Below are 26,642 nucleotides of genomic sequence, written 5' to 3'. Positions count from 1 at the left end.
ATGCCTCTCACACCAGGTCAGGGTCACCCTCTCTGGAGGGAGAAGGGAGCCTGGCCAAACCCAAATGCCCCAGGAGCTCACCAGCCCTCTCTTGTCACTGTTGTCACCCTCTTAGATTTGTGCCCAGCTTAATCTCACCTCCGTGGCAATTCCCCTCCAAATGAATCTCCCAGCCACGCCAGACCTTCCTGCTGGGAAAGGCCTCATATTGTACAGTAGAAAAAGCACTGGATGTGCCAGCAAACTTCCCTCACTTGAATCCCTCCTCCGCCCTTACTGGATGCGTGGACCATACATACTTTTTAAACTGTAAATGGGGGCTAATTGTGTTCCCCTTACCTATTTCACAAGGCTTTTTGGAGGATTCACAGGTATCACTTAACTTAAAAGCCCTTTGTTTGAAAGAAACAAAAAATCTAACCAGCTCTACACACACATTTAACATTCCAGTAAAGATTCTCTGTAACTGTCCATGTGTTTGAAATGGATGACTTTACTGACACAAACTTTGCAATAGAAAGTGTTATGCTAATAGGACGGTAAGAATCAGTTCCTGTATCATACACACATGAAGAAGTTGCCAGATGAATTTCCAGTAACATGGTTTAACTTCTGGTCTTGGTGAAATCCAGATTGTTCTGGAGAGGGGAAGATCATGTATGCCCTTCATTCTCCTCTCCTCCAGAAGTGAGAAACTGTTTCTATGTAAGACAGAGGCACCCTCTCAAGTTGATAAATTCCAAACAAGGAGCTGCAGTTAAGTGATGCAAAAACAAAGTTGCAAAGAGGAACGAGGTTAGCTAGTGACTGGTGAAGAAACACTGCACAAAAACACAGTGCAGGTGCCCTGGGACAGCAAGCCCTTGAACTTGCAGGATCAATGCCAAACTTTGGCAGTGGGTGGCTCCTGCTGAATCATACCACAGGGGTCATGGAAGTCACAGGTTTTGCTTTATTATTATATTTAAAAGTTTCGGAACATGAAGTTCCCTAAAAGCCCTTTCTCAAAGAATCACAAAATGACAAAGGTTTGGGACAGTGTAGTTTTGTGCACAGTAAAGGCCTGGACAGTGATTAGGAGAATGCCCATATCTGGAGTTTAGGACAGAAACCTATGCTGGCTATAAAATTAAGATTACACTGCAGAGCAATTCACACCATACACTATACCCCAGCGTCTAAGCCAGGCCCCTAGTTATTAAGTTCACTGTCAAATTCAGGATATACAACCGTGACTGGCCAGACTCCAGATCTCTCAGCATCTGCACGGTGCCTGACACAGGGTTGACATTTAATGTTTACTGAATAAATATACAATCCATGGAAGGAAGGAAGGAAGGAAGGAAGGAAGGAAGGAAGGGACGGACATTGCCCACTTGTGTTTGAGGAATAACAGAGTTGGCAGGTAAAGAGGCCAAGTATCTGAATTTTTAACCTTCTCCGGACTATGATAGATAAATACACACCATCAGACTACCTATTTCTGCTAAACATGGAGTTTATTGGTATCATTCGGTACAACTTTAGTCCTACCTTTCCTAATTCCAGGCATGTTGACAGTCCTTTAAAAATCACGCTCCATTACTTCGGAGGAAAATATTTCCACCTTAACATGTTTAAAGAAATGCTAGAAAATTTTATTCCTACCAATTTTGTTTTTTTTACTGCCTCAGCTACAGATTTCTAACACAGTGCATGTGGATCCAATGTCCATGTGAACGCACACCAACTAGTTACTGACTTTTTAAAGCAATTCCTTTGCAGATACCAAATGACACAGTCCTGGGCTGTGCAGAGTGGCCAAAGGGAAGCCAACATGTTCCAGATTTTCTCCCTCTTGTGAGCCTGGTCTTTGATTAACAACTGCAAATGGCCTTATTGGAGAGAAAAAACACTCAAGAACACAAGCAAAGGGAAGTGGAAAGCTGGAAAAATGCAATGTCTGCTGAACCCTGAGGGCTCCGAAGTGACCACTACCGTGATACTATGGTTCAGAGGCTGACGTGGACCCTGGCCCGGAGGGATGCAGAAAGCAGATGAGAGAGAAATGGGTGTGACTGTATCACAGAGGCCCTCCCTGGGACATACCATGGGTGTTGGTGGGGTTAGTTTGTGTAAAATTGGATCTGAATCCACCTCATCCTGAGCTAAGGAAACAAGGGTAACAGAGAGTTTTCCTGTTTCTTGATTCCTCATACCTGTGGGTTTAGAGTTGGGTGAAAGCCAACGCTTAAGTGAACACGGAAAGCTTTGAGATGGTGGTATTTCAAAAAGGAAGAATGAAAGAATAAGCTTGCCTGAAACAGTGCGCACGACCATGGCCAGGAGAGCTCAGAACTGACTGTGCCTCTTTCAGCCAGGAACCTACCCCTTCTACTTTTCTGTTTCCTAAACTGGCCCGTGCTTTTGCTCGCCACTTTTCCATCAGACCACACTACAGCAGTTGCAAGGGGCAAACTGAACATACATTTGCAGTTTATTACCCTATGGGAGTACTCTGCCAATGCATTTACGTGATAAATAGGAGGCTGAGAACGTCCCAACAGGCTAAGACAGTCTCCCAAGGCACTCAGCAGCGTTCCCACACAGCAAGGGCTACCCACGTCTTCAAGGTTCCGTGATGGGGTCCAGGATGTGAAGGGCACCAAAGAAGTCCCTCTGCCCTTCAACTGGCTGAACACTCTGCTAGTTGACGCAGTTCTTTGTGATTCTTCGACTTCTGTCCACCTGTCGGATGCTGTCTGCGACATTAATGGTGACTTCTTTTCCAGACGTCCGCTTAGTGTCTCTTTTAGCCTGTTAAAAAGTTTAAACACAGTGAATTGAGTTACTAGGAAATATCCAAAGGTCCTGACATTTGCATTAATCTCTTGAAGTTGTTACACACACACACACACACACACACAGATGCAGGAAGAACGACCCACAAGGACACATGCACATATACTCCTTTTCATAGGCTGCTCTGTTGAATCTCTAATACCAACCTAGAGCAGAGCTTGGCATAGAAATGCTTGGTAAAGCACCGTTGAATGAATGGATGAATGAATTGGCAAAGGTCCATCAAAGGGCAATGTGATTCCATATATATGTGTTAGCATACGGTATCTGTTTTTCTCTTTCTGACATACTTAACTCCGTATGACAGACTCTAGGTCCATCCACCTCACTACAAATAACTCAATTTCGTTTCTTTTTATGGCTGAGTAATATTCCATTGTATATATGTGCCACATCTTCTTTATCAGGAATAAAGAGGTAAACATAGAAAATGGACTTGAGGACATGGGGTGGGAGGGCGAAGCTGGGGTGAAGTGAGAGTAGCATCGACATATATACACTATGGAATGTAAAATAGATAGCTAGTGGGAAGTAGCAGCATAGCACAGGGAGATCAGCTCGATGCTTTGTGACCGCCTAGAGGAGTGGCAGGGAGGCTCAAGAGGGAGGGTACATGGGGACATGTGTACGCATACGGTTGGTTCGCTTTGTTGTGCAACAGAAACTAACACAGTATTGTGAAGCAATTATACTCCAATAAAAATCTATTTAAAAAAAGGGCAATGTGAGAGGTTTCACAGCTGGCTTTGGTAGAGCAGCTAAGGGTTTGAGCTTTGGAGTCAGACTTTGGTTTGAACACTGACTATATAATTTCACTGTGGGCAAGTTTTTTCTAACCTCTCTAACCCTTAGATGAGTTTCCTCATCCATAAGATGGAGGATAATAATAGTACCTAACGCATAATGGTATTATAAGGATTACCTAAGGTAATGAATGTAAGGTACTTAGCACAATGCCTGTCATTAACTAAAAATGAGGGGAAAAAAAGACTTGACAAGTATAATAAGTAAAAAGGAGGATATATTATCCATTTCTTTTTTCAATTTTTTTATTGAATGAAAGATTCTTTAAATTCCATGGTGCCTTGCAATTTTCAGAAGTTTCACATACATGATTTCATGTAATCCCATAATAACCCTTTTTTCCCCCAACCTTATATTGCCCCTCCCTCCTTACCTCTCCCCACTGGTAATCGCTAGTTTGTTCTCTAAATCTGTAGATTATCCACTTATAAGTGAGGAAAGTCCAGAATCTATATTAAATACTAAAGTACTGACTAAATTGCAGGTTCTTCAAGCATTTGTGCACAATCCTCCCATTCCCCCTCAAGAGAAGACGGCTGGACCACTGGGGTGTCATCCTGTGCCCGTTCCATTCAGTGATATGTGCTCGGAGTGAGCCCGAGACTGGCCTCATGAGTTGTCTCCGTCGAGGATGGACAGAGATGTGTGCCCCCAACCCCACTCCAGGAAGGCCCTCTGCCCAGCTGCAGGGAGTGCAGCAGGCAAATAGCCTCCAGCTGTCCCTTCAGGGCGGCCTCAGCTGCAGAAAAACCCCTCACCCAGGGCCTTCCCTTCCTAGGTGGCCCAGTGCAGGGGTATAAACGCCTGGCCATCTGACCCAAAGCAGGACAGCTCTGACCTGCCATTTAGCTTCAGAGCTTCCCTTGGGGTGGGGTCAGCCGCGGCTGTGGGCGGACCTGCATTGTGGCTCCACTTCTCCCTCTGCCCGCTCCTGCTTCCAGCCCTCCCTCCCGCAGTGCTGACAGGGCACTTCCCAAAGAACATCTCATATAATGACATCTCAGAGTCAGCTTCCTGGAAAACAGTCAGTCTCAGATCTGTGGGAGCATCTCCCACAGCGTGAGCATCTCCCCATTCTGGATATGAGTCTAGTGTTGACAGATGCAGATTTTTCATACAACATGGTCCCTGCACATAAGCCAAGTATCAATACTTCATCTGCAGTGCATCCCAAGAAATGGTGGTCTATCACACCACTGGAGAAAAATAAATAAATTGCGCTGTTGTATTTATTAGCAAATGATATGCAGGTTTTTAACAGGGCACATGTATCCTGTGTAGTAGCTGCTGCTGATGTCCCTTTCAGATTCCGTTTACTTGGCTGGTGCATCCAACCCTCAGCTGCTTTGTGTTTTGGCCGCTAATCACTCAGAGCTGCACCCTTCTTTTGAGACTTGCCCTCGTCTGATCAGAGTCACCTCATCCAGAAATACCAAAGAGGTTATACCCTAATTTCCAGAGACAGCCTAAAGCCAATGCCTGACTATTGGGAATGTAAAAGCGGGTCCTTTTGCCTCAAGGGGGTATAAATCTATGATGCCATTCGTGCTCTGGAGTTCCCTTTGGGATCAGGCTGAGGCTACACTACAGCTGTTCAGTTGAGCTCACATATTTGCTGAACTCTGCCCTACCCTGTTTCCCACTACCTTAAGGGTTTCTTTCACCTGAGACTATGCTTTCACTCACTTACTTGCACAAGAATCCTCATCTCAGGCTCTGCTTCCAGGGATCCTGACCTGAGATAATACTCTATGGGTAATTTGAGGGATGTTTAAGGATCATTTTGACTATACGCAACTTTAGCCTTATCCATTGATTTCATGAGATAGGATTTCATTGCTTTCCTCTTCAAGTTCCCAGTGCCTACCTAGCACAGTCTGAGACCCAAGAGGCCCTCCATTTAACTTAGGTTGAATAAATGGATGAATAAACGAATAAACACCATGCATTTCTTTTTTTTTTGCGGGCCTCTCACTGTTGTGGCCTCTCCCGTTGCGGAGCACAGGCTCCGGACGTGCAGGCTCAGCGGCCATGGCTCACGGGCCCAGCCGCCCCGCGGCATGCGGGATCTTCCTGGACCGGGCCACGAACCCGTGTCCCCTGCATCGGCAGGCGGACTCTCAACCACTGCGCCACCAGGGAAGCCCTAGGGACTCTTTTTAAGAGAAGGTCAGATTTCAAATGTAAAATTAAATGGAGCTCTGAGGCTTGAGCGTCACTAGCTTCATGGTAAATCTGCCTCTGCCTTCCAGTGAAAACACACAAGGCCTATTATTTTAAACTATCCTGTTTCCCAGTCCACATACCATGTCTGGAACACCAAATCTCTCAAAAATTTTACATTCCATTGCTTCTGAAAGCCCACCTCCTCTATAAAATCTTTTCTACTGAACAGCAGAAACAGCGATATTTTTTTAATTCCAGTTTCTCTAAAATTTAATTCCATATTTTCCTCCACTTATCACCCTACAACACATACTTATCCCATTTGTTTTAAGTCCATTTTAGAAAATGCCATATAGTCCTGAGCAGCCCATGATGCACAATTAGGTATAAAGTTGGCTTTGCATATCAAAGGACATTAGTTATTATCTGTATCATTACATTTGAGGCAGAAGCTCTTTTCTAGGTGCAAAAAGATTTAGGGAAATACAGTTTCTAGTATTTGACTTAATATAGCTGATTGGCTAGAAAAAGGGACAAAATATTAAAGATGACCAGATGGAAGGTAGTGAAGCCACTAAAAACAAAACCAGGGCTTCCCTGGTGGCGCAGTGGTTGAGAGTCCGCCTGCCGATGCAGGGGACATGGGTTCGTGCCCTGGTCTGGGAAGATCCCACATGCTGCGGAGCGGCTGGGCCTGTGAGCCATGGCCGCTGAGCCTGCGCGTCCGGAGCCTGTGCTCCGCAATGGGAGAGGCCACAACAGTGAGAGGCCCGCGTACTGAAAAAAAAAAAAAATCAGAAGTCAATGCTGTCTAAGGACTTAGTCTTAATGCTCAGCTCCTCCAGGCCTGAACCGGCACTAGGGCCTAGCAGTGACTTTTATGGGTTTATTTCCTCCTAAAAGCAGAGAACTCACAAAGTCCCACGACCAATTTTGTTTCCGAAAGAAAACGGTGGCAATTATGAGGCTAATTCCACCTGATTTCCATTTCGGGCGTTATTGCATAAAAGCTTTGAGGACTGGGACATGGAATAGAGACACAGAGGCCTTATTTGAAATGAGCCAAGTTGAGGGCAGCATTCCCCTCAAACCAGTGGGCAGTAAGAGAGCTTTCCAGAATGGAAATGTAAACTTTCTGAACTGCATAACCGCTTTTCTTTAGAGTTATTGGCAAGATTTCACAAAAAGTTATTAAAGATTCTACACAGAAAGTGCTCTGCTCTAAGTTTCAGTCTGCCTTCATAAACTTAAGAATTCAAGCAAACATTCAATAGTTGGATGATTCTTAATTTTTCAGCCTGTTTAAGAATCAGAGGCTACAAAATAGTCATTCCCAGAAGAGCCACAGAATATGAATGGTTTGCCTCTCAAGAATAGTGGGGCAATCTCTTAAATCTGTGTAGCAAAAGCCTGACAATGGAGATGTTCAGAGGACAAGCTTCGAGGCCAGGCAGACCCGGATTTGGCACGAGGCTTTGCCATTAGTTAGCTGCATGAGACATTGCTTTAACCTCTGAATCTCAGTTTCCTTATCCAAAAGCGGGGATAATGCCTACTTCTTAGTGGGTTTTTTTGTTTGTTTGTTTTTGCGGGGGGGGGGGGAGAAAATTAAGCATGTCACTTAGCATTAATAGGGTGATCAACTTCTTCTGGCTTGCCCAAGACTGTCCCATTTTCAAACGGGAAGTCCCACATTCCAGGAACCACCTCAGGCCCCTGCAAACCAGGACAGTTAGTTGCCCCAATTATATAGCTTTTGACATTAATTCTGTTCGCAAAATAACGTCAGTCAAACATACCAAATTTAAATCAAAAACTTGCTTGTTCTACTGAAATCATGACTATTGCTACGACTACTTCTAAATACCAATAATAGTAATAACTCTACAAGATCCACATTTGGATAAAGAACAAACTGGAGTTCTGTATTCTAATGATGGGCACAGAAGGTTCCAAGCCATAAACAAATCCACTTTCAAATAATTACACTGTATTTATTTGGCAAATTGAACAATCAGAACAACAATGCACTGACTTGAAAGTGTTTTATAAAAGAGAAACTTCCGAGTCTGAGACCTCAGAGAGGCGCCCACCCTTTTTAAAGCAGCATGATTATCTAGGAGGTTGGTAGTTGCTGAAATCTAGTCACAGCTTGGAAACCTCAGATTTGAAGCCCAAATGACAGGGACAAAGATGAATGAGAAAGAGAACCACAATGCCAGATAGTTTCTCTAAAAGTTCCAAGAAAGAAGTTGCTTTGCCCTCCTCTGAGAAAGAGCTATATAGATACACGGAACAATTACACCCTTTGTACCTCTGGGACTATGACATTTTGTATGACATAGATATTTTCCCCTCTGATGTGGTTTTTAGCCAGCCAAACCTTTTAATTTAACAGCCAACCCTCTTTATTCAATGACAGGAAAAGAAAACGTGTCCCTATTGCAATTACTGGCTTAAAAAAAAATCTTACACTTCCCAACTCAATGCTGAGAGAAGCCTATTTGGTACCTTTTCTTTTTGCAGCTGTCTGCTAATTTCACTTCTAAAATTCTTGTTTTGTTTTCTCACCATTGATTTTTGTTAATGGGCCACACTCTTGTTTCTCACCTGGTTTTACAGCTTCTCTATTCTTCCCTTGCCTCATTTTAACTTCCGCAGGTTTAGAATCATAGATTTTAGTCCTCTTGATACTGCCTCTTTAATTAAAAGTCATTTATTAGCTGCCATTTCTCAAAGGTAACCAGATTGACTGTGATAACTTCCTGGCAGGTGGACGTGTTTCTCTTGGGGTTTAGAAGTCAATGACCCAGCTCATTCTCGTGGAAGGAGGGCCGGACCCAAGAGGGCAGCTAAGTCAGCTCACCTTTTCTCATTTTCTCCCAAATGGAAAGAGCGATGTTCTCTGCTTTAATTTGACTGCACAAATATACCTAACACAGGGCTGCACCAACCTTTTCACAGTTCCTTTTAGACAATGAAGAAAAGAGGCTTACTGAGTTCATGATTTATCAGACACCAATTTTCTGCATAACTAGTATTTTTTAATTATAGAAATGATACATAATTATGGTAAAAGAAATCCAAAGAGTAGAGAAAAAGCACAGTGAGAAGTAACACTTGTTCCCATGCTCTGGCCACGCTGTGTTTTCCCCAGAGGTAATCACGGCCAGTCATTTCCTAGGGAGAGTTGCAGGGATTTTCTAAGCAGGCACAGTACGGGGCCTCCTTATTCTCTCTCCCGGTATTCTGTACTTTCTTCTTGGCCTTTAACCAGACTTTGGATTATATATTTATTTGCTTGTTTACTTATTTATACATCTTCATCAGATTAAAACTTCAAGGAGGGAGGGACACAGTCTGTTGCATTCACCACAGTGTTCTCAGCATCTAACTTAGTGCTCATCACATAATAGACCTCTGACAAATAATTTGATGAAAAACATGTGTGTGAAGATTCATCTTCAGAAAGAAAGAGAAAAAAAATCCTGGGGAACAGAACCTGTCTGCATTGCCCTGCCTAAACATTCTAGAACTTTCCTAGGATTTCAATCATGCTCGTGATTGATTGTTCCTTGCACCATCCCTGAGACACGGCCAGGAATGTAGCTGTGTTCACTTTTCCCGAGGAGGCAACTGAAGTCACTCAGACTAAAGCAATTTGCTTGAGGCCAATGTCAACAGAGGTACTGAGTTGAACTAAAGATGGTGGGAGGCTGGACGTGGGAAGGGGGTGAGTGGGGAGTGGAGCCGTGGGAAATTTTTCTAATCCTTTTTTTTTTGGCTGCGTCCAGTCTTAGTTGTGGCACGCGGGAGTCTTCATTGAGGCCTGTAGGATCTTTCGCTGTGACACATGGGCTCTTCGCTGCAGCGCGCGGGCTTCTCTCTAGTTGTGGCGCCCGGGCTCCAGGGTGCATGGGCTCAATAGTTTGTGGCACTCGGGCACTCTAGTTGAGGTGCGAGCTCAGTAGTTGTGGCGTGTGGGCTTAGTTGCCCTGGGGCATGTGGAATCTTAGTTCCCTGACCAGGGATCGAACCCGCAGGTGGATTCTTAGCCACTGGACCACCAGGGAAGTCCCAATTTTTCTAATCTTAATGAAGTCCTAGGCCGACCTCATTCAAGCAACAATCAGCGAGTACATACTAGGTGTATACCCCTGAAGCAGGCTCAGGGGGCAAGGGAAGAATACAAAGAAGAAGAAGGTCTCTGCCCTGAGAGTCTTCTAATCGAATTGGTTTTTCTGCAGACCCTCAGGTGAATACTGAGTTTTGCAATTCTTCTTCTACATAAGGTAACAGCTGATATATAGATGCATTGTGCAAATCACCACACACACACACACACACACACACACACACACACACACACACATATCCCTATGCTGCTACGTTGCTTCCTTTTCCCAGGCTTAAACTAGAATATGCACCAAAGTGTCCTTCTAAGAGGTTTCCCTCTCTGGTTGTCCTCAATGGTTTCTTTTTTTCGCTCTCCTTTTAATGTCATGTTTTTGTTTCTCTAGGAGAGACTCATATTTACTTTCCAAACTCTCCTCACGGATCTCGTATTACCACCAACCAGGAGAAATTCTGGGCTGGTCCCATCCTCCTTTCTGGATTAGGCCTCCCTCTTTGGTCACATCCACGTCTCTGAGGCTTCACCTACCTTTCCTGGACCGCACCAAGCCTTGCTGACAGTCAGACACTGGAGGGGGGGGCGGGGGAGGGGTGGGCAGGAAGCACAGAAGGATGAGGCTACTTAGCTGCGAATCACTCCAGGCATCAGCTAATTTCTTTGGCAAGGTCCGGCCACTTTGCCAAGAATAATAAAGCAACTAAAAGAGATGCAACCTCTGAAGACGTGAAGGCTCACTGGGAGGCCAGCCACAGACTCAGAGCTTTGTCTGCCCCGAGCTACATCCACCATCCACTTTTCTACCTTAGCTGAATACTTGAGGCTATACCTCTGGAGGAGAAATACAAGAGTCCTAAGCCTGAAGAAACGGCACATTCACCTTGGAGAGTAAATGTCTGGAGGCAGCCCAGAGTTCCTGAGTAATTAATTAGCAGGAGAGAACAAGCAGCTACAGAGCTTCCCCTTGCTTGTTTGTTGAGCTCAGGGAAGGCTGGGGGAGGAGACAGTCGATGATTTATCAGATGCTGCACAGTCAGAAAGGTCCCAAGTGACTGGAGCAAATCAAGGTTTACTAGAGAAAGAGCGCCCCACTGAGACAGTCCCAATTTGTGAGACATCATTTTTGCCACAATCTTTCTGCCAGTTAGCACCTATTAACGCTGGGCATGAGACAGGGGCCAGAGGGAACTGAAAGAAGATGTGGTTTGTTTGATGAGACAGAGTGGAGAAGGGCTCCGAACGCTGCTGCTCCCAGCTGCTCCCAGGCATCAGCAAAGCCAGCTGCCCCTCGTGGCCCTTTGGAAAGTGCTCTGAACTGTGGACCACATCTGTGTTAAATCGAGTAGTTGCTATCCCCTTCCAGGGGCCTTCTCTTTCCTTCGCAGCACCATTTCAAATCTGTCTTCATTTATTCTGTATTATCTGCCTCCCCAGGCTCAGCGCCATTAAAATTGCCAGCTGCTGGCTTTGCAGGAGCAAAGGGTGTGTACTGAGAAGACACACTGGCTTTGCAGGAGCAAAGGGTGTGTACTGCAGAAAACAGGGAGACTAAGCACGGTGGAACCAGATGACAGACAGCATCAAAAAGGACAGACAGAGACATCTGGATTCCGAGGAAGTAGCACCGCATTGCTCAACTCCAAAGGCAGCACCTGCATTGCAGGCTGTGACTGCCCTGTGCACACAGTGCAAGGGAGTGGTAGAAGCTGCTTCCTGAAGTTGCACAACAGAGGCCTGAATAGAAGACCCTACAGGGTCCCCGTGGTTTCACTGAGCACCTACTATGCACAATATCCTGAGCTGGGCACATGTTCCAGAACCTGGGAGAGTTCAAGGCACATTCCGCTGCTATCTCACGTGCCCCTTCGTCCCAACCCTAGTCCACCACTTTCACCTGGCTAGCCCTCCCCCTTCCTTCTCCTGCTCTCAGATATGGCTTCTCTTCCCCCAGAAAGCTTTCTCTGACATCCAGGTTGGGTTTATTCATTCAATCCCTTGACAGGCTTTTGTTGCTCCCCTGCTAAGTGCCAGGCGCTGTACTGAGCACACAAGAGGTGCCCCTCCTGGGGGCTCCCTCAGCATCACATGACCCCCTGTATAATAGCACTTACCACACTGTGTTATAATAGTGTATTCACTGCTATGTCTCTTCTACTAGACTGTGAACTCCTTGAGACCAAGGACTCTATTTTATTAAATCGTGCCTTTCTAGAACATCAAAAAAGAAAAAAGAAATTGGCAACTGCTTCAGAGCAAAGGGCATGTGTGCCTGTTCCCCTCTTGGATCCTTGGCGTCAGAACAGTGCCTGGCACCCAGATGGCACTCAGTGGACGAACATTAGATGAAGGAATCCGAAGAGTGCTTATAGGACCTGATGAGGAAATCTTCCAGGCCCAGTGACTGGACAAACTTGGTCTATAAATCTGAACGGGGGCTTCCCTGGTGGCGCAGTGGTTGAGAGTCCGCCTGCCGATGCAGGGAACACGGGTTTATGACCCGGTCCGGGAGGATCCCACATGCCGCGGACCGGCTGGGCCCGTGAGCCATGGCCGCTGAGCCTGCGCGTCCAGAGCCTGTGCTCCGCAACGGGAGAGGCCACAACGGTGAGAGACCCGCATACAGCAAAAAAAAAAAAAAAAAAAAAAAAAACCGGAACGGGAACACTGTGTAGACACGTGCCTGAGGATGCATGCTTTATGAACGGGTTCTTCTGGAGAAGGAAAGCTTTTAAAAAAGTGCCCAAGAACCATCAGCCGGTGGCCCGATGATGTCCAGGGGAACGCGGTGAGGTGCTAATAGTTCATCCTGGGGGGAGCAAAGGCGGACCAGAAGAGGTGAGCCAGACACTGCCTGAGCCAGGCACAGAAAACGCAGGAACCTCTAGCCTGGAGTATGAAACAAGCTAGGAAGAGACAGTATGTCAAAGGCCCTGGACGGAATAGGAAGAAAATTATTTTCCTTAGGCAGATTCTAGGCAGCTGAGATCTGTGTTGGTACGAGATAGCTCTGCTGACAGAAGCTTCAATCAGAGGTTGACTTGTCTTGTAAGCTGACACCTTAAATAGAAACCTTTGCCTTTGAGGAAGTCAGGATGCCTGGTGGCTGGTGAGGTCTCAGGACAGGAAGACCCCTGATGCATTTCAGCAATTGTCTGAATGCTTAAAACTGAAGCTATCCGCTCCCTGATCTTATTTTGGAAATACTTACAACACAGCATTGTTCACTGAATCGTGAAAACAAAATTTCACATTTGGTTTGGTGACCAGCTTATCAGTGTGTGGCATCTGCCCCCTGGTGCTGTGTTGGTGAGGTGCGTGGTCCTCACTCCCCTGCGACACAGTTTTCACTGTGGCTGGAGTCCGAGGCGGGCTGGCTCCACCCGGCCCCATTTTAACTACCACGCAAGCTCCCAGAGTGCACGCCTGTGTGGTGTGCGGAGAGCTTTCCCGAGCCGCCTGAGTCTCCATTCTTGTCTGTGAACTGGAGACACACAATATCACACTGTGAGGATCAAGTGAGATAACACAAGGAAGTGCTCAGCACCCCAGGCGGCACCTAGAAGGCTGCTCTCGCGGGCCTAAGAAAGACAGGACTAAGCACGACTTACTGGCCTTAAGTTCTTATGGTCCGTAACTGGAACTTATCTGCTGCCAGTCAGCATGTAAAGTGGTATAACCACTTTGGAAAACTGTGTCAGTATCTATTAAAGTCAAATATATCCCCATCCTATGAGCCAGGAATTCTACTCCTGGGTATATCTATATACCCCAGAGAAGTGAATGTCCACCTAAGCGTACAAGAAAGTTAACAGCTATATTGTTCACAATAGCCCCAAACTGGAAACAACCCAAATGTCCTTCAAGTAGAAGGGTTAAATTGTGGTATATTCATTTAATGAAATATACATAGCAATGAAAATGAGGAAATTTTTGCAACTCACAACAACATAGATGATTCTCACTAGCATAATGTTGAACAAAAGAAGCCGGACACAAAAGAGCAAATACTGTATGATGCCATCTATAAAAGTCAAAAATAAACAAAAGTGGTCTATGATGCTAGATGTCAGAACAGTGGTTATATTGTTGGGGTGTGGACAGTGACTGGCATATCCCAGTCACCGTGGTGAGGGGCACACAGGGGATTTTTGGAGTAGTGATACTGTTCTGTGTCTCCATATGGAAGATGGTTACACGGGTGTGTCACCTTATTAAAATTCATTGCACTTATGACAGACTTGTACATTTTTCTATATATATGTTATATGTGGTAGATTGCACTATTGCCCCTAATCCTTTGCTGTCTCTCTACGGGGGACAGAGTACACTGCCTTGTCCTACTGATGTTGGGTTTGGCCAATAGGAGGTTAGATGGTATGGTGTGAGCAGAGACATGAAATGCGTTTGCCCTCTTGGGTTTCTGCCATAGCCATGATAATATACCTCAGAGAGCTGCTGCTCTTTTAGCCTGATTCACAAAATAAAATACACAGAACAGACTGAGCTAGACCTGGAGCCTGGAGCCTGAAGTCAGGCCTAGCCATTCAAATTGTGGCTGATTGTGAGGAGAAAAAGATGGTTGTTTTAAGCCACTGAATGTTGATTTGCTTTGTCATGCAGCATTATTGTGGCATTAGCTGACTGATACATTATTCTTTGACAAAAAAGTACTTTAAGATCTCTACGCTCCACTTTTCTAATAGTCACCTGTTTCAATTTAAAGTTACCAACACCCATCTCTAGCACTTATATGACCTATTCATGTCATCAATCAAGTGCATCTCAGTTTCCTTGTCTCTGAAATGGGATGACGCTTACTTTACATGCTCTTGGGAGGATTCAATGAGCCAGTAGAACTAAAAGCACTTTGTAAATTGCAGAACACAACTTGAAAGTGATGGATGATGGAAGTGAGGTTGGAAAGCAAGCATGTGACAGGCAAAGCCACTTCCTCCCATTCATGGAACATCTTGGCTCAAAAGGTGAGGGCACAGTGTGGGGAGGAGGTTAGGGTACAAAAGTCAGGGCCTGCCCTAGAGCAATGACCAAGCTTCTGAGCATAGTTCTGTGGGGCCCAGACTGCCTTGGGAGATGGTGATGATGCTGGGGCCTCTAGAAGGCCAGCTTATACACAGACAAAGCAGGCAATACAGGACACCAGGAAGGCCACTGCTGCCCTCAGATCTACCCCCCACCCATGACCTTCTACATGTCTGAAGAGCCACCATCAGTGTTTCCTTTAATTGGCCTGTGGTGCTGGGTGCCTTACTGCCTTTCTCACAGCACCTCTCAGTTCACAAAGAACAGGCCCATCTGTTCTCTCATCTTGGTACTATTTCCATTGTGTGGATAAAGAACCTGAGACTGTGGGAGACGGAGTGATTCCTGCAAAGCTACTTACTTAATTGGATTTGCAACAGGTTTTCTGACCAAAGATTAGAAAGGGAACTCACTGATGTGGGCAAGAATTCCATCGTTAGATAACCCAGTTGGATCCTCAGAAAACAGACGGCGCTGGCCTGAGGGACAGGACCAGTAAGTTTTGACAGGGGAGAGGGGAAAAATGGATTTGGAGTATTGGGTAAGTAGTGGACTTTGAAGGTGGGAGCTAGAGGGGATGGGGAAGATGAGGGAGGAATGGCAGACGGCTGCGTTGGTCTGCTAAGGAGCGGTCGGGGCAGCAGGAGAGAAAAGAATCAGACAGGATGCCAGGTAGGTCCAGGGACTCCGCAGCCCTGCCTCATCTCCAACAGCAACAGTGTGGGGTGATGCTGTCACCACATTCTGCAACAAGAACCCCCCTTGCAGACCCTCCCACTGCCCACCTGGTTGGAGGGTGTGAGGTAGAACACCAGGCTTGTCTCCCACCACGCTGGTCTTCTTCCCTGCCAGCCCCTGCGATGGCCGACTGCCTGGCCTGAGACTAGTTCCCGTAGCCAGTACAGACCTCACTATCAAGATGCTGAGAGCTGCGACAGCAAAGGAGGTCCTTGAACAAAGCTGTATTTAAACAAACACACACTTCCTTTAGAGCGCTAATATCAAGGACCCATTTCCGCTGATTCAACAAAACACAGCAACCCTTGAGGCAGGGGGTGGGAGGGGGAGCCTTGCTATTTTCTTTGCAACAATTTTCACACGGGTGGGTGGAGAATTTCCTTTGGCAAGGTGAGCTGTCACTGCTCCTTCCCTGGGTGCTGTCTCAGCTTGGCTCTGCCCTGAAGCAACCTTCTCCCCCTGTCTCCGGTCCCAAGTCTGTTCTGTGGCTGCGACCTACCTCTGTGGTCCGGAGGCCATTCTGTTTCTGGGTCAGGGGGCCTGAGCTGAGGCCCTGGGGATTTGGGCACTGGGTCCCACAGCTCATCTTCTTCTCTGGGTTGGATATTCCACTTGGGGCTGTCGATCGGGGCACACTGTTGGAGGACATGCCATCTTCCAGCCCACCTGGGGGAGGGAAGCAGAGGATGCGACTAGAGTCTTGCACATAGCAGTTACTGAAAACAATCTCCAAGAGTGTGGAAAAAAAGACAGCCAAAAACAAGAAAAAAAAGTCAAGCAGAAATCCCACCATGCAGAGCTACCATTTTCTATAAGAACATGTGTGGTTTTTTTTTTTTTACAAAAATGAGACTTTAAAATAATTTTGTAACCTGAAATTTCTACTTAATAATACATCAATGACATTTTTCTATACCCTTAAATACTCTGCCATATTATTTTTCACATACTTACTCTGTCATTGTATGGATGTGTCACATTTAACTAAACCCCTCTAATTGGATATCTGTTTTCACTTTTTCATATCAAATGTTACTATGATGAAATTCCTTGGGGTTAAAGCTTTATTCTTAATTACTTCCTTAGGATAAATTCCTAGAAGTGGGTTACTGGTTTGAAGTTTATATATCGTTTTTTACATAATTCCACCTCAAGGTATTGGACTGAGCATGTGTTCCTTCCATGAAATGCCAAGAAATGATAGAATGAAGTTTAAATATAGCCTAATTGAAAAGCAAGAGGAGGGAATTCCCTGGCAGTCCAGTGGTTAGGACTCTGCATTTACAATGCCAAGGGCATGGGTTCAACCCCTGGTCTGGTCAAGGAACTGAGATCCCACAAGCCACGTGGCATGGCCAAAAAAAAAAAAACAAGCAAGAGGAGGACTACAGAGAGAAATTCATGGATAAAGAGTATCTGATTGAAAAGATAAAATGCAGTCCAGGGAGCGTGAGGGCGAGTGCCAAGTGGGAGACGAGAAGCCAGCAGAGGCTCTGTCATGGCCACAGGGAGGCCAAGGGCAGCCAGGTAGGTCAGTCATTCTATTCCTCCACCAGCTGAGGCCAGATGGCAATGACGGAGCAGTCTGTGAGGGTAAGACATTGTGATATAAAAAGAAATATATATTTGGTCTTTGTCCCCAGTTCCTGGCATAGAGTTCCTAAAACTCTTGCCATTTCCTGAGTTAACAGGGGTGATAGCAGCATCTTTTGTTACAACATTTGGTATTTGCTCGCACTTCATGACACAGAGCTCCCAAATTCCTTGGAATTCCATGAGTGATAGGACACAGAGGAGCCCTATTTGTTATAACAAGGCAGCTCCTGGTGGCCCCTAGATAGCTTCAGATGGGGGCTGGTTGCCAGGAAGACCTAACCTTGATTAGGAGCTTGGAACTTTCAGCCCCACCTTCTAACCTCTGGGGAGGGGAGAGGGGCTGGAGATTGAGTTAGTAATTGATGATGCCTCATGATGAAACCTCCATAAAAATCCCTAAGTGACAACGTTTGGGGGAGCTTCCAGGTTGGTGAAAGCATATATGTGCTGGGAGGGTGGCACACGCCAACTCCACAAAGTCAGAAGCTTGTCAGAAGCTCCTGCACTTGGAACTCTTTTGGAGTTCTTGTACCTCTTTATCTGGCTGTTCATTTGTTTCATTTATAATATCTTTTACAATAATCTGGTATACATAAGTAAAGTGTTCCTGAGTTCTGTGAGTCATTCTAGCATATTACTGAACCTGAGGAGGGGGTATGAGAACCCTGATTTATAGCCAGCTGGTCAGAAGTACAGGTGGCAGCCTGGGACTTGCAACTGGTGTCTGAAGTGGGGGAGAGGCAGTCTTGGGGGACTGGGCCCTTAACCTGTGGGTCTATGCTAACCCCAGACAGTTAGTGTCAGAATTGAATTGAGTAGTAGGACACCCAGTTGGTGTCTGGAGAGTTGGAGAATTGGTTGATTTGGGGGATAAAACCCCACACATTTGGTGTCAGAAGTATAGTTGAGTAGAAACAGCACAGAGAGGGCCTTGGCTCAGAGAGAAGGGCAGTGCTCTCAGGGGCTAGTGACACCTGAGAAAAAGAGAAAAGTCATGCCAAGAAGGCTTGCTATCTGAAAACAGTACCAGTAGAGTAAGCCAATAGTTGTTTCCATCCTTGCCTTCCAAGCTGGCTTCTTAAAGAGATGTAGCTGATGTTGTAACAGGAAATTTCAGTGACAGAAATTAGTACAAAAATAAGAATATACAAACAGTTGGAGAAGGTCAACACCAAAAAAGAGAGACAACAGACTCTATAATGGAGACCTCAAAGGAAATGGAATTAATACAGGATGTAGCACAGAATTTTAAATAAGTGTATTTAATCTGCTCAGAAAAGTAAGGGAAGATAATATGAGGACAAGAGTGACCAAAAAGGTTCAATTAGAAATATTTGGAATAATAGTTTCGGCTTTTTAAAAATTTATTTATTTTTGGCTGTGTTGGGTCTTCGTTGCTGCGCGTGGGCTTTCTCTAGCTGCGGGGAGTGGGGGCTACTCTTCATTGTGGTGTGTGGGCTTCATTGCGGTGGCTTCTCTTGTTGCAGAGCACGGGCTCTAGGTGCGCAGGCTTCAGTAGTTGTGGCTCGCGGGCTCTAGAGCACAGGCTCAGTAGTTGTGGCGCACGGGCTTAGTTGCTCCGCAGCATGTGGGATCTTCCTGGACCAGGGATTGAACCCGTGTCCCCTGCATCGGCAGGCGGATTCTTAACCACTGCGCCACCAGGGAAGCCCCTGAAATAATAGTTTTAACTGTTGAAATGAAGTTTAAAAACTCAATAGAGAAGCTGAATAGCAGGACAGGCACAGTTAAAGAGCAATTTGGTGAACTGGAAGAGCAAGCCAAGGAACTCTCCTGGAAGGGGTAAGTGAACGTATGAAAAACACATTAAGAAACACAGAATAGGGCTTCCCTGGTGGCACAGTGGTTGAGAGTCTGCCTGCCGATGCAGGGGACACGGGTTCGTGCCCCGGTCTGGGAGGATCCCACATGCCGCAGAGCGGCTGAGCTCGTGAGCCATGGCCTCTGAGCCTGCACGTCCAGAGCCTGTGCTCCGCGACAGGAAAGGCCACAACAGTGAGAGGCCTGCGTACCTCAAAAAAAAAAAAAAAAAGAAAAGAAAGAGACACAGAATAGAAATCCAGAAATTACAACCTTAATCTAAGAGGAGTTCCAGAAAGAAGGAACAGAAAAAAATTGAGCAGAAGCAATACTCACAGAAATAATACTAAGTATTTCTCAGAACTGACAAAAGACATGAAAGCCCAAATTGAAATAGCCTACCAAGGGAATGTAAATTGGTGCAGCCATTATGAAAAATCGTATGGCGGTTCCTCAAAAAACTAAAAATAGAGTTGCCATGTGATCCAGCAATCCCAATCTTGGGCATATACCCAGACAAAACTATAATTCAAAAAGATACATGCACTCTTATGTTCACAGTGGCACTATTTATAATAGCCAAGACATGGAAACAACCTAAACGTCCATCGACAGATGAATAAAGAAGATGTGACATATATATAGACAGTGGGATGTCACTCAGCCATAAAAAAAGAATGAAATAATGGCAACATGGATGGACCTAGAGATTATCATACTTAGTGAAGTCAGAAAGAGAAAGACAAATATCGTACGATATCACTTATATGTGGAATCTAAAATACCCCACAAGTGAACATATCTATGAAACAGAAACCGACTCACAGACATAGAGAACAGTCGTGTGGTTGCCAAAGGGGAGGAGAGGTGGGGGAGGGAAGGATTGGGAGTTTGGGATTAGCAGATGCAAACTAGTATATATAGAATGGATAAACAACAAGGTCCTACTCTATAGCACAGGGAACTATATTAAACATCCTGTGATAAGCCATAATGGAAAAGAATATGAAAAAGAATATATATGTATAACTGAGTCATTTTGCTGTACAGCAGAAATTAACACAACATTGTAAATCAACTATACCTCAATAAAATTTTTAAAATGTATATGAAGTAGCCTACCACGCACTTGGCAGGACAAATAAAAAGAAAAACGCAACCCAGAGAGATCTTAGTGAAATTTCAGAATGTCATTGATAACAAAAGTTTCAGAAGAGGGAAAAAAGTCAAGAATGAGATTGACATCAGGCTTTTCATCAGCAACTAACAGATGTAAGGAAACTATGCAATGTCTTCAAGATTTCAAAAGATATACACATTTTAAAGTCTTTTGCAATTCATTGCCAGATTTATCTCTATAAGTCTTTCTCCAATCACCCTATTGCCCTTCTGCTAACAGTATATGAAATGGCAATGTTCCCAAAACCCTCACAAACACTGAACGTTTTCTTGCTTCTTATCTTCGCCAATTTAAGAGGCAAAATAAATTATCTCATCGCTTTGGTTTATATTTCTTTATTTACTAGAGATATTATTTATGTTCCTGTTGGCTAATTGCATGTATGTGTTTTTTAATTGTCAAGTCATTTGCCTATCTTACTTTTGGGGTGATAGCCTAGGTTTGCTTTCAATGAAACTTGAGGAAAACAAACAAAATCCTTTCCCAGAGTGTTGAGAAATTATTTGCCATGAGGCAGGCACAGTGTATCTGATATACTAAGGGAGGAAGGAGCAGAACTGAGGAGGCTGCAGTTCCAATGCAGCTGAGGGGGTAATGATCCAAAGGACACACATGTCCACGTGTCACCCACCTGCTCTGCAAAGTGCAGGCTCTCGACCATGGCCATGGGAATGAAATCAGAATTCAGAGCATTGTAAGTCACAATAGAAGATGCCTGGTCCAAAGTTTCCTGACTGGCATGCACTGTGATTAAGTTCCAGATGTGCAGAGAAATGGATGCCTTCAGCTGGGCTCACCCCAAATCTTTGTGTCCCTCTTCTTCCACCAGCTGGCAGGCTGCCCCCCTTCTCTTCCCATCCTCCCACCATCCTGTATCAACAGTGCCTCAGATGCATGTGTATAGACGCCCCAGTACACATACTCAATCTCCATCCCCACTGCTCCTGCAAACAGCTGTCCCTTGGCCTAGGGGAGTGCAAACCCAGAGAACGAATCAGGTGAAGAGGCCCATGAAGACCTTGGAAGCAGGTTTGGTGTGATTTGGGCTGGTAATTCCAGGGTCCTGGCACCCACAGAAGAGTCTAAAACAGAGCTTTGGGACTTCCCTAGTGGTCCAGTGGTTAGGACTCAGCGCTTTCACTGCTGTGGGCCCCGGTTCAGTCGCTGCTCTGGGAACTAAGACCCCGCAAGCCATGCAGCATGGCATGCATAGATAGATAGATAGATAGATAGATAGATAGATAGATAGATAAATATAAATAAAATAGAGCTTCTCATTTTGGTCCAGGCAAACTGTTGTTACTGGTCTGCTGTGGGATAAGTATAAAAACTGAACACAAGCATTTGGAAATATCTATGGCAATCTGACATTGCTGGAACACCCAAGATTGAACTTGTCTGATCGAAGAGGGTATAAGACCAGTACCAGTGCTGTCAAACTCACAAGGTGAGTCACGAGTGCTGTGAGCTGTGTATTAATCACGCACATAGGATCACATATTTGTCTGCGATGGACTGGGGGAAAAAAGGCAACTGGTCCTGAAGGAGGGATGGAGGCTTTTGTAGGTATGATCCCTTGGCCCCTGGATAACCTGCCCTGTATGGAAGGGGGTGGTGGGCAGAAAGGGGGGTCTCTAAAGCACAAGACCAAGGCAGATACCTTGCTTACCTAAGTGTAGGGTGCTTCCTGCCCTTGGGGCTGCTGAGTGGGATTCAACATTGGCCAGTATTGCCTTGACTGTTTACCACAAGGGGCCATATGGATGTTACCATTTTCTCTGTGGGTCATAACTTGGTACCTGGGTTGAGGGCAGGTAAGAGGCCCTCCTGAGCCATCCACTGAATGCACCATGGTGCTTCCAGCTTGCGTCCAGATGACCCCCACTTTGTCCCACCCTAAGACACTTCAAGATGCAAACCTGACCCCGGTCCTCCCCTTGCCCATGGCCAGGCCCCTAAGGGGGTTACAGGACATGGAACACAGATCCCTTCCCCCTTCCCCCACAAGGTAACCCAGTTGTTGACCCAGGAGGAAGGTGGCAAGGCAGGAAGGGGAGGCTGAGGGCACCAGGGGCCAAGAGCAGACAGTGGAGAACACATCGAGGGAAGCAGAGAGGCGACAGGAAGTGGGACCAGGCATGATTTAGACCTCCAAGCCCCTGGCACACGTGCCATCGTTCCATAGTATTTCACATACAAAACACAAATTCAAAGACAAAATTATTAAGAATTTCAAGATGGCGACTGCAGAGCATTAAACCCTAAGCACAGGCCCCTTCTGAGCCCGGCAGGCCCTGTGGGGCTGCACTGGTTGCACACCCACGAAGCCAGTCCTGACAACACTTAAAAGAGATCAAGGCAGAGCTGCTGCGGCTGAAGTACAAATAGGCAGTCCTTCCCTCTAAGCAGCCCAGTTATTCCCTGGGCATCTCTACTGAGCCCCAGGGTTTCTAGAAACACCGCTGGAAAGTCACTCATTTGGTCTAGTGTTTTCAGTTTTCATTGGTAACTGAACAAAAGTTAGAACTCTGTTTCATTTTGTTTTTAATATTAATTTTTATTGGAGTATAGCTGTTTAACAATGTTGTGTTAGTTTCTGCTGTACAGCAAAGTGAATCAACCACACGTATACATATATCCCCTTTTTTGGACTTCCTTCCCATTTAGGTCACCACAGAGCACTGAGTAGAGTTCCCTGTGCTGTACAGTAGGTTCTCACTAGTTACCTGTTTTATACATAGTAGTGTATATACGTCAATCCCCATCTCCCAATTCATCCCACCCTCCCTCCCCACCTTGGTATCCATACATTTGTCCTCTACGCCTGTGTCTCTATTTCTGCTTGGCAAATAAAGAACTCTGGTTTCTTCATCCCCAATCTAGGGACTTTCCTCATTGATTAAATGGGAAGAACAATGCCTACTTCACGGGCTGTTTTAAGGATTAAACAAGACAATATATATTAAGGTTCTAACGTGTTTGGCGCATACATTGCACTTATTGTTACTTATGGTCCAGCAGCAGCTGCCTTGTCTCCTCATGGCATCTCGCTCCGTTAGCCATATTAGTTCCATTCTTGATTTATGAGTCACACAATCAGGCCCTGCGAAGTGCTAAAAGACTGGCCCACTGAGGCTGATACACAAGCCGGAAAGCTCTGACCATAAGCAGGGAGACAGGGCCAGGCTTGGGGCTGGCATTGCCAGCGAGCAGGCTCATCTGCTCAGTGTGGTCAAGGGTTCGCTGCAGGGGGTCAGGAATATGGGGTCATTTACTGTTACTTCTGCCTGCAATAAATCAGGTGGTTTTGCTGCATGGATTTAATTTGACTTGTATTTTCTAGTTCCAAAAATAATAAACTCAATATTAGAAAACCTGTAAACTACAAAGGAAAAATAATTTTTACCTCACCAGGCAGAGATAACAAGGAGGCGATGTCCTTCTGACAGATGCTACTGGCGCCCCCGCCAAGGTTCACTCACCCGACCCCTGCACGCGTCCCCCGGCTGTGGTGGATGCTGGTGGCTGATAGCTCATGCCTGCCCTCTTCTCCTAAGGCTTGTCCTTGGCCAAAGGAGGCCCCCTCACGGGCAGAGGCCCATGGCCGATAAGTGTCTAAAAGTGTGTAGGTGGGATAGGTGGGGGAGAGGTGTGTGTACAACAGCCCAGCCCCCTTGCCCCTGAGCAGGACAATTTCTACAAAGCAACTTTTCTCCAGAGCAACTCAGGGGATCAGGCCAGGGCTAGACTGATCCTGAAACTGCATCTTTGCCCAGCTCCCGCCCCTGGCCCATCCTGCTTCCCTTGTTCCCTCCCTCACACGGTTCTCCTCCAAGGAGCATCTCTAGGAGTCACTCACATAAAATCCCCATGTCGGGCTCTGCTTCTAGAGAACCAAACCTAAGACAGCATATATATCCTGCGTGCTGGATACGTTCTGTCTGCCCCTCCACACTCACCCTCCCCTCCTCTTCACCCTGCTCCAGGTCCCAGAACACTGACTTGAAAGCACCATATTAACAGGCTCCCTTGCCCACTGGCTTCTAGTTGGGTTTGCCAATGGGCATCGCTAGCTACTGAGGTGGAGGCTCTTCAGCAGCATTCTGAGGTCGGGCCTTTATTTTTGTAGCTCCCTCCCGGCAGGGTTTCCACCGGTGCACCGTGTCCTCTATACACTCCTCCACCAGAAAAGGGCAGAGAACCAAGAAAATCCAGGGAGGTTGTGCCATTAGGAGGTTCCTGAAGACTTCAAGGAGAGCTCAGAGGAGTGGTGGGAAGAGAACACAGATGGTAAGTTGCTGAGTAGGGGGGTACAGATGCTGTATCAGTCAGAGTGCGTAGCTGCAAGCAACAAAAGTTGACACCGGTGAAGTAAAGTAGAAAAGTGACTCATTTGAATGATCTGAGGTGCTCAAAGAACATCTGGAAGGGCTAGAGGTTGAGACACAGAGGCTATCAATCAAGGAACAATGTCCCAAATCCTTCTGTGGACCTTGTCCCACCAACCCCTGGACCCTGGCAACTCACCTCAGCATTGCTGCCACACTTAATACTGAAACACTGTTGTTGCTTTTCTGAAATTCAAGTTTAATTGGGTGTCCTGAATTTTATCTGGCAACTCTACTGGGTGCCAAGTGCCCCAGACTGGGGGGACATTGTTGTGAAAGTTGCATTGTACTGGACACCGATCTCCATCTGCATCTCTACTCCACGCCACCCCTCTCATGCCTAGTGCCTGGAGGAGCGACCCTTATTTTATAGGAGAGGAAAACCGAAGTTTAACTCAGGTTACGTATATTTCCAAAGTTTGTGGTCTTAGTAAGTATTCACATTTCCTTTGAGGAAACACTCCCAAGCGGGCAGTTCTCAAATTTTAGTGTGCATGAGAGCCACCTGAAGTGTCTTTTAAAATACAGATCCTTACATCTAATCCCCAGAACTCCTGATTCAGTAGGGGCCCAGGAACATGCATTTTAACAAGTTCTTTCCATCCTTCCTCACCTCCAGTGATTCTGAAGCAGGGAATTCTAAAGACTACACTTTTAGGCTCCTGACATAGAGATCAACCCTCCTACTGGTTTTGAAGGTTGCCTGAAAAATGTCCATCTCTATTTCTCTCCACAGTGGTAGTAAATTGAGGGACATTTGTGTGCCTCTAGGGTATGTCTTTTTTGGACATCCTTCACAAAATGTTCATTCCACCCAGAAGACAAGCCAAATCACTGACTTTGCCAAAAGATGGCAAACAGCTGTGTCCAAAGCTTGATGACAAATTGCAGCTAAGGACTTCTTGCCAGTTTCTTGCTATTTTGGAAATGGATCTGGGAGAGGGGCAGAGCATAGAAGTTAAAGATGATAGCCAGAAGCCATGTGGGGAGCAGGACAAGGGGCAATTCCTCCTTAGCCCTCAGTGAAGGCGATCACAGATTTCAAAGTCACTGAAACCACCTGCAGGTCATTCCCTCAATGATCAAAATCCAAAGTATAAGTCATTAGCAGTCTGTTTGGGAAGAATCTCCTACTGTCACATCAGATAAAATTCTGGCTCATCAAACACTATCTGGGCTCGGGCTCAGAACACATAGGTGATGGTAATTCTGTGTGAACCGAGTTATAAATTAAATAAACTGCACCTACCCAGCCACTTACCGAGAATCTGTTTCCTCATTTTTCAAAATGAACTAGAATAGGAAGGTGCCTGTCATTTCTTCAATCTGATGGGTAATTTTTGAACATACATAATGTGTAAGAGGCTTATACGAAACTTTTTGTATGGCTAGTGTAAGAAAATCCTTAAAAATGGTGAGCAACCCTTACATTTACTGTCAATTGATTTTGGGCAAGGGTGCCAAAGCAATTCAATGGAGAAAGAACTGTTTTTTTCAAGTGTGTAGGATAACTGAATATCTACACGCAAAAGATTGAAATTGGAACCCCACCTCGCAATATATACAAAAGTTAACCCAAAGTGGATCAAAGAATTGCCAAATGTAATTGCTTAAACTATTAAACACTTAAAAGAAAACATAGGCATAAATTTTCACGGCCTTGGATTAGACAATGGTTGCTTAAAAATGATCCCAAAAGCACAAGCAACAAGAACAAAAAGTAGATAAATTGCAGATCATCAAAATGTTAAACTTTTGTACTCCAGAGGACACCATGAGTAAAGTGAGGTGACAGTTCACAGAACAGGACAATTTTTGAAATTATGTATCTGGTAAGGGATTCTTACTCCCCAAAACCCATACAACTCAACAATAAAAAGACAAATAACCCAATTAAAACATAGGCAAAGGAGGTGAATAGACATTTCTCCAAAAA

General features: G+C 45.5%; 1 protein-coding gene across 2 annotated transcripts in view; it reads right to left on the bottom strand.

The window, feature by feature from the left end:
* Positions 1-475: 475 nt before the first annotated feature.
* The window catches only part of BAALC (BAALC binder of MAP3K1 and KLF4), an 88,968-nt gene continuing 62,801 nt past the window's right edge, over positions 476-26,642 (bottom strand). Inside the window, exons 2-3 of one of the 2 annotated variants that reach the window (XM_004275322.3) lie at positions 16,221-16,387; positions 476-2,796 (exon numbers count right to left, since the gene is read on the bottom strand). In XM_004275322.3, coding sequence (XP_004275370.1) covers positions 2,686-2,796; positions 16,221-16,387 — 278 coding nt within the window. In that variant the 3' untranslated portion in view covers positions 476-2,685. The remainder of the gene's footprint in view (positions 2,797-16,220; positions 16,388-26,642) is intronic. The other variant, XM_033438156.2, reaches the window with a different exon arrangement.

Source organism: Orcinus orca, chromosome 17, assembly GCF_937001465.1.
Source record: "Orcinus orca chromosome 17, mOrcOrc1.1, whole genome shotgun sequence".
NCBI classification, from domain to species: Eukaryota; Metazoa; Chordata; class Mammalia; order Artiodactyla; family Delphinidae; genus Orcinus; species Orcinus orca.
This window is presented reverse-complemented; position numbering and strand designations above follow the sequence as displayed.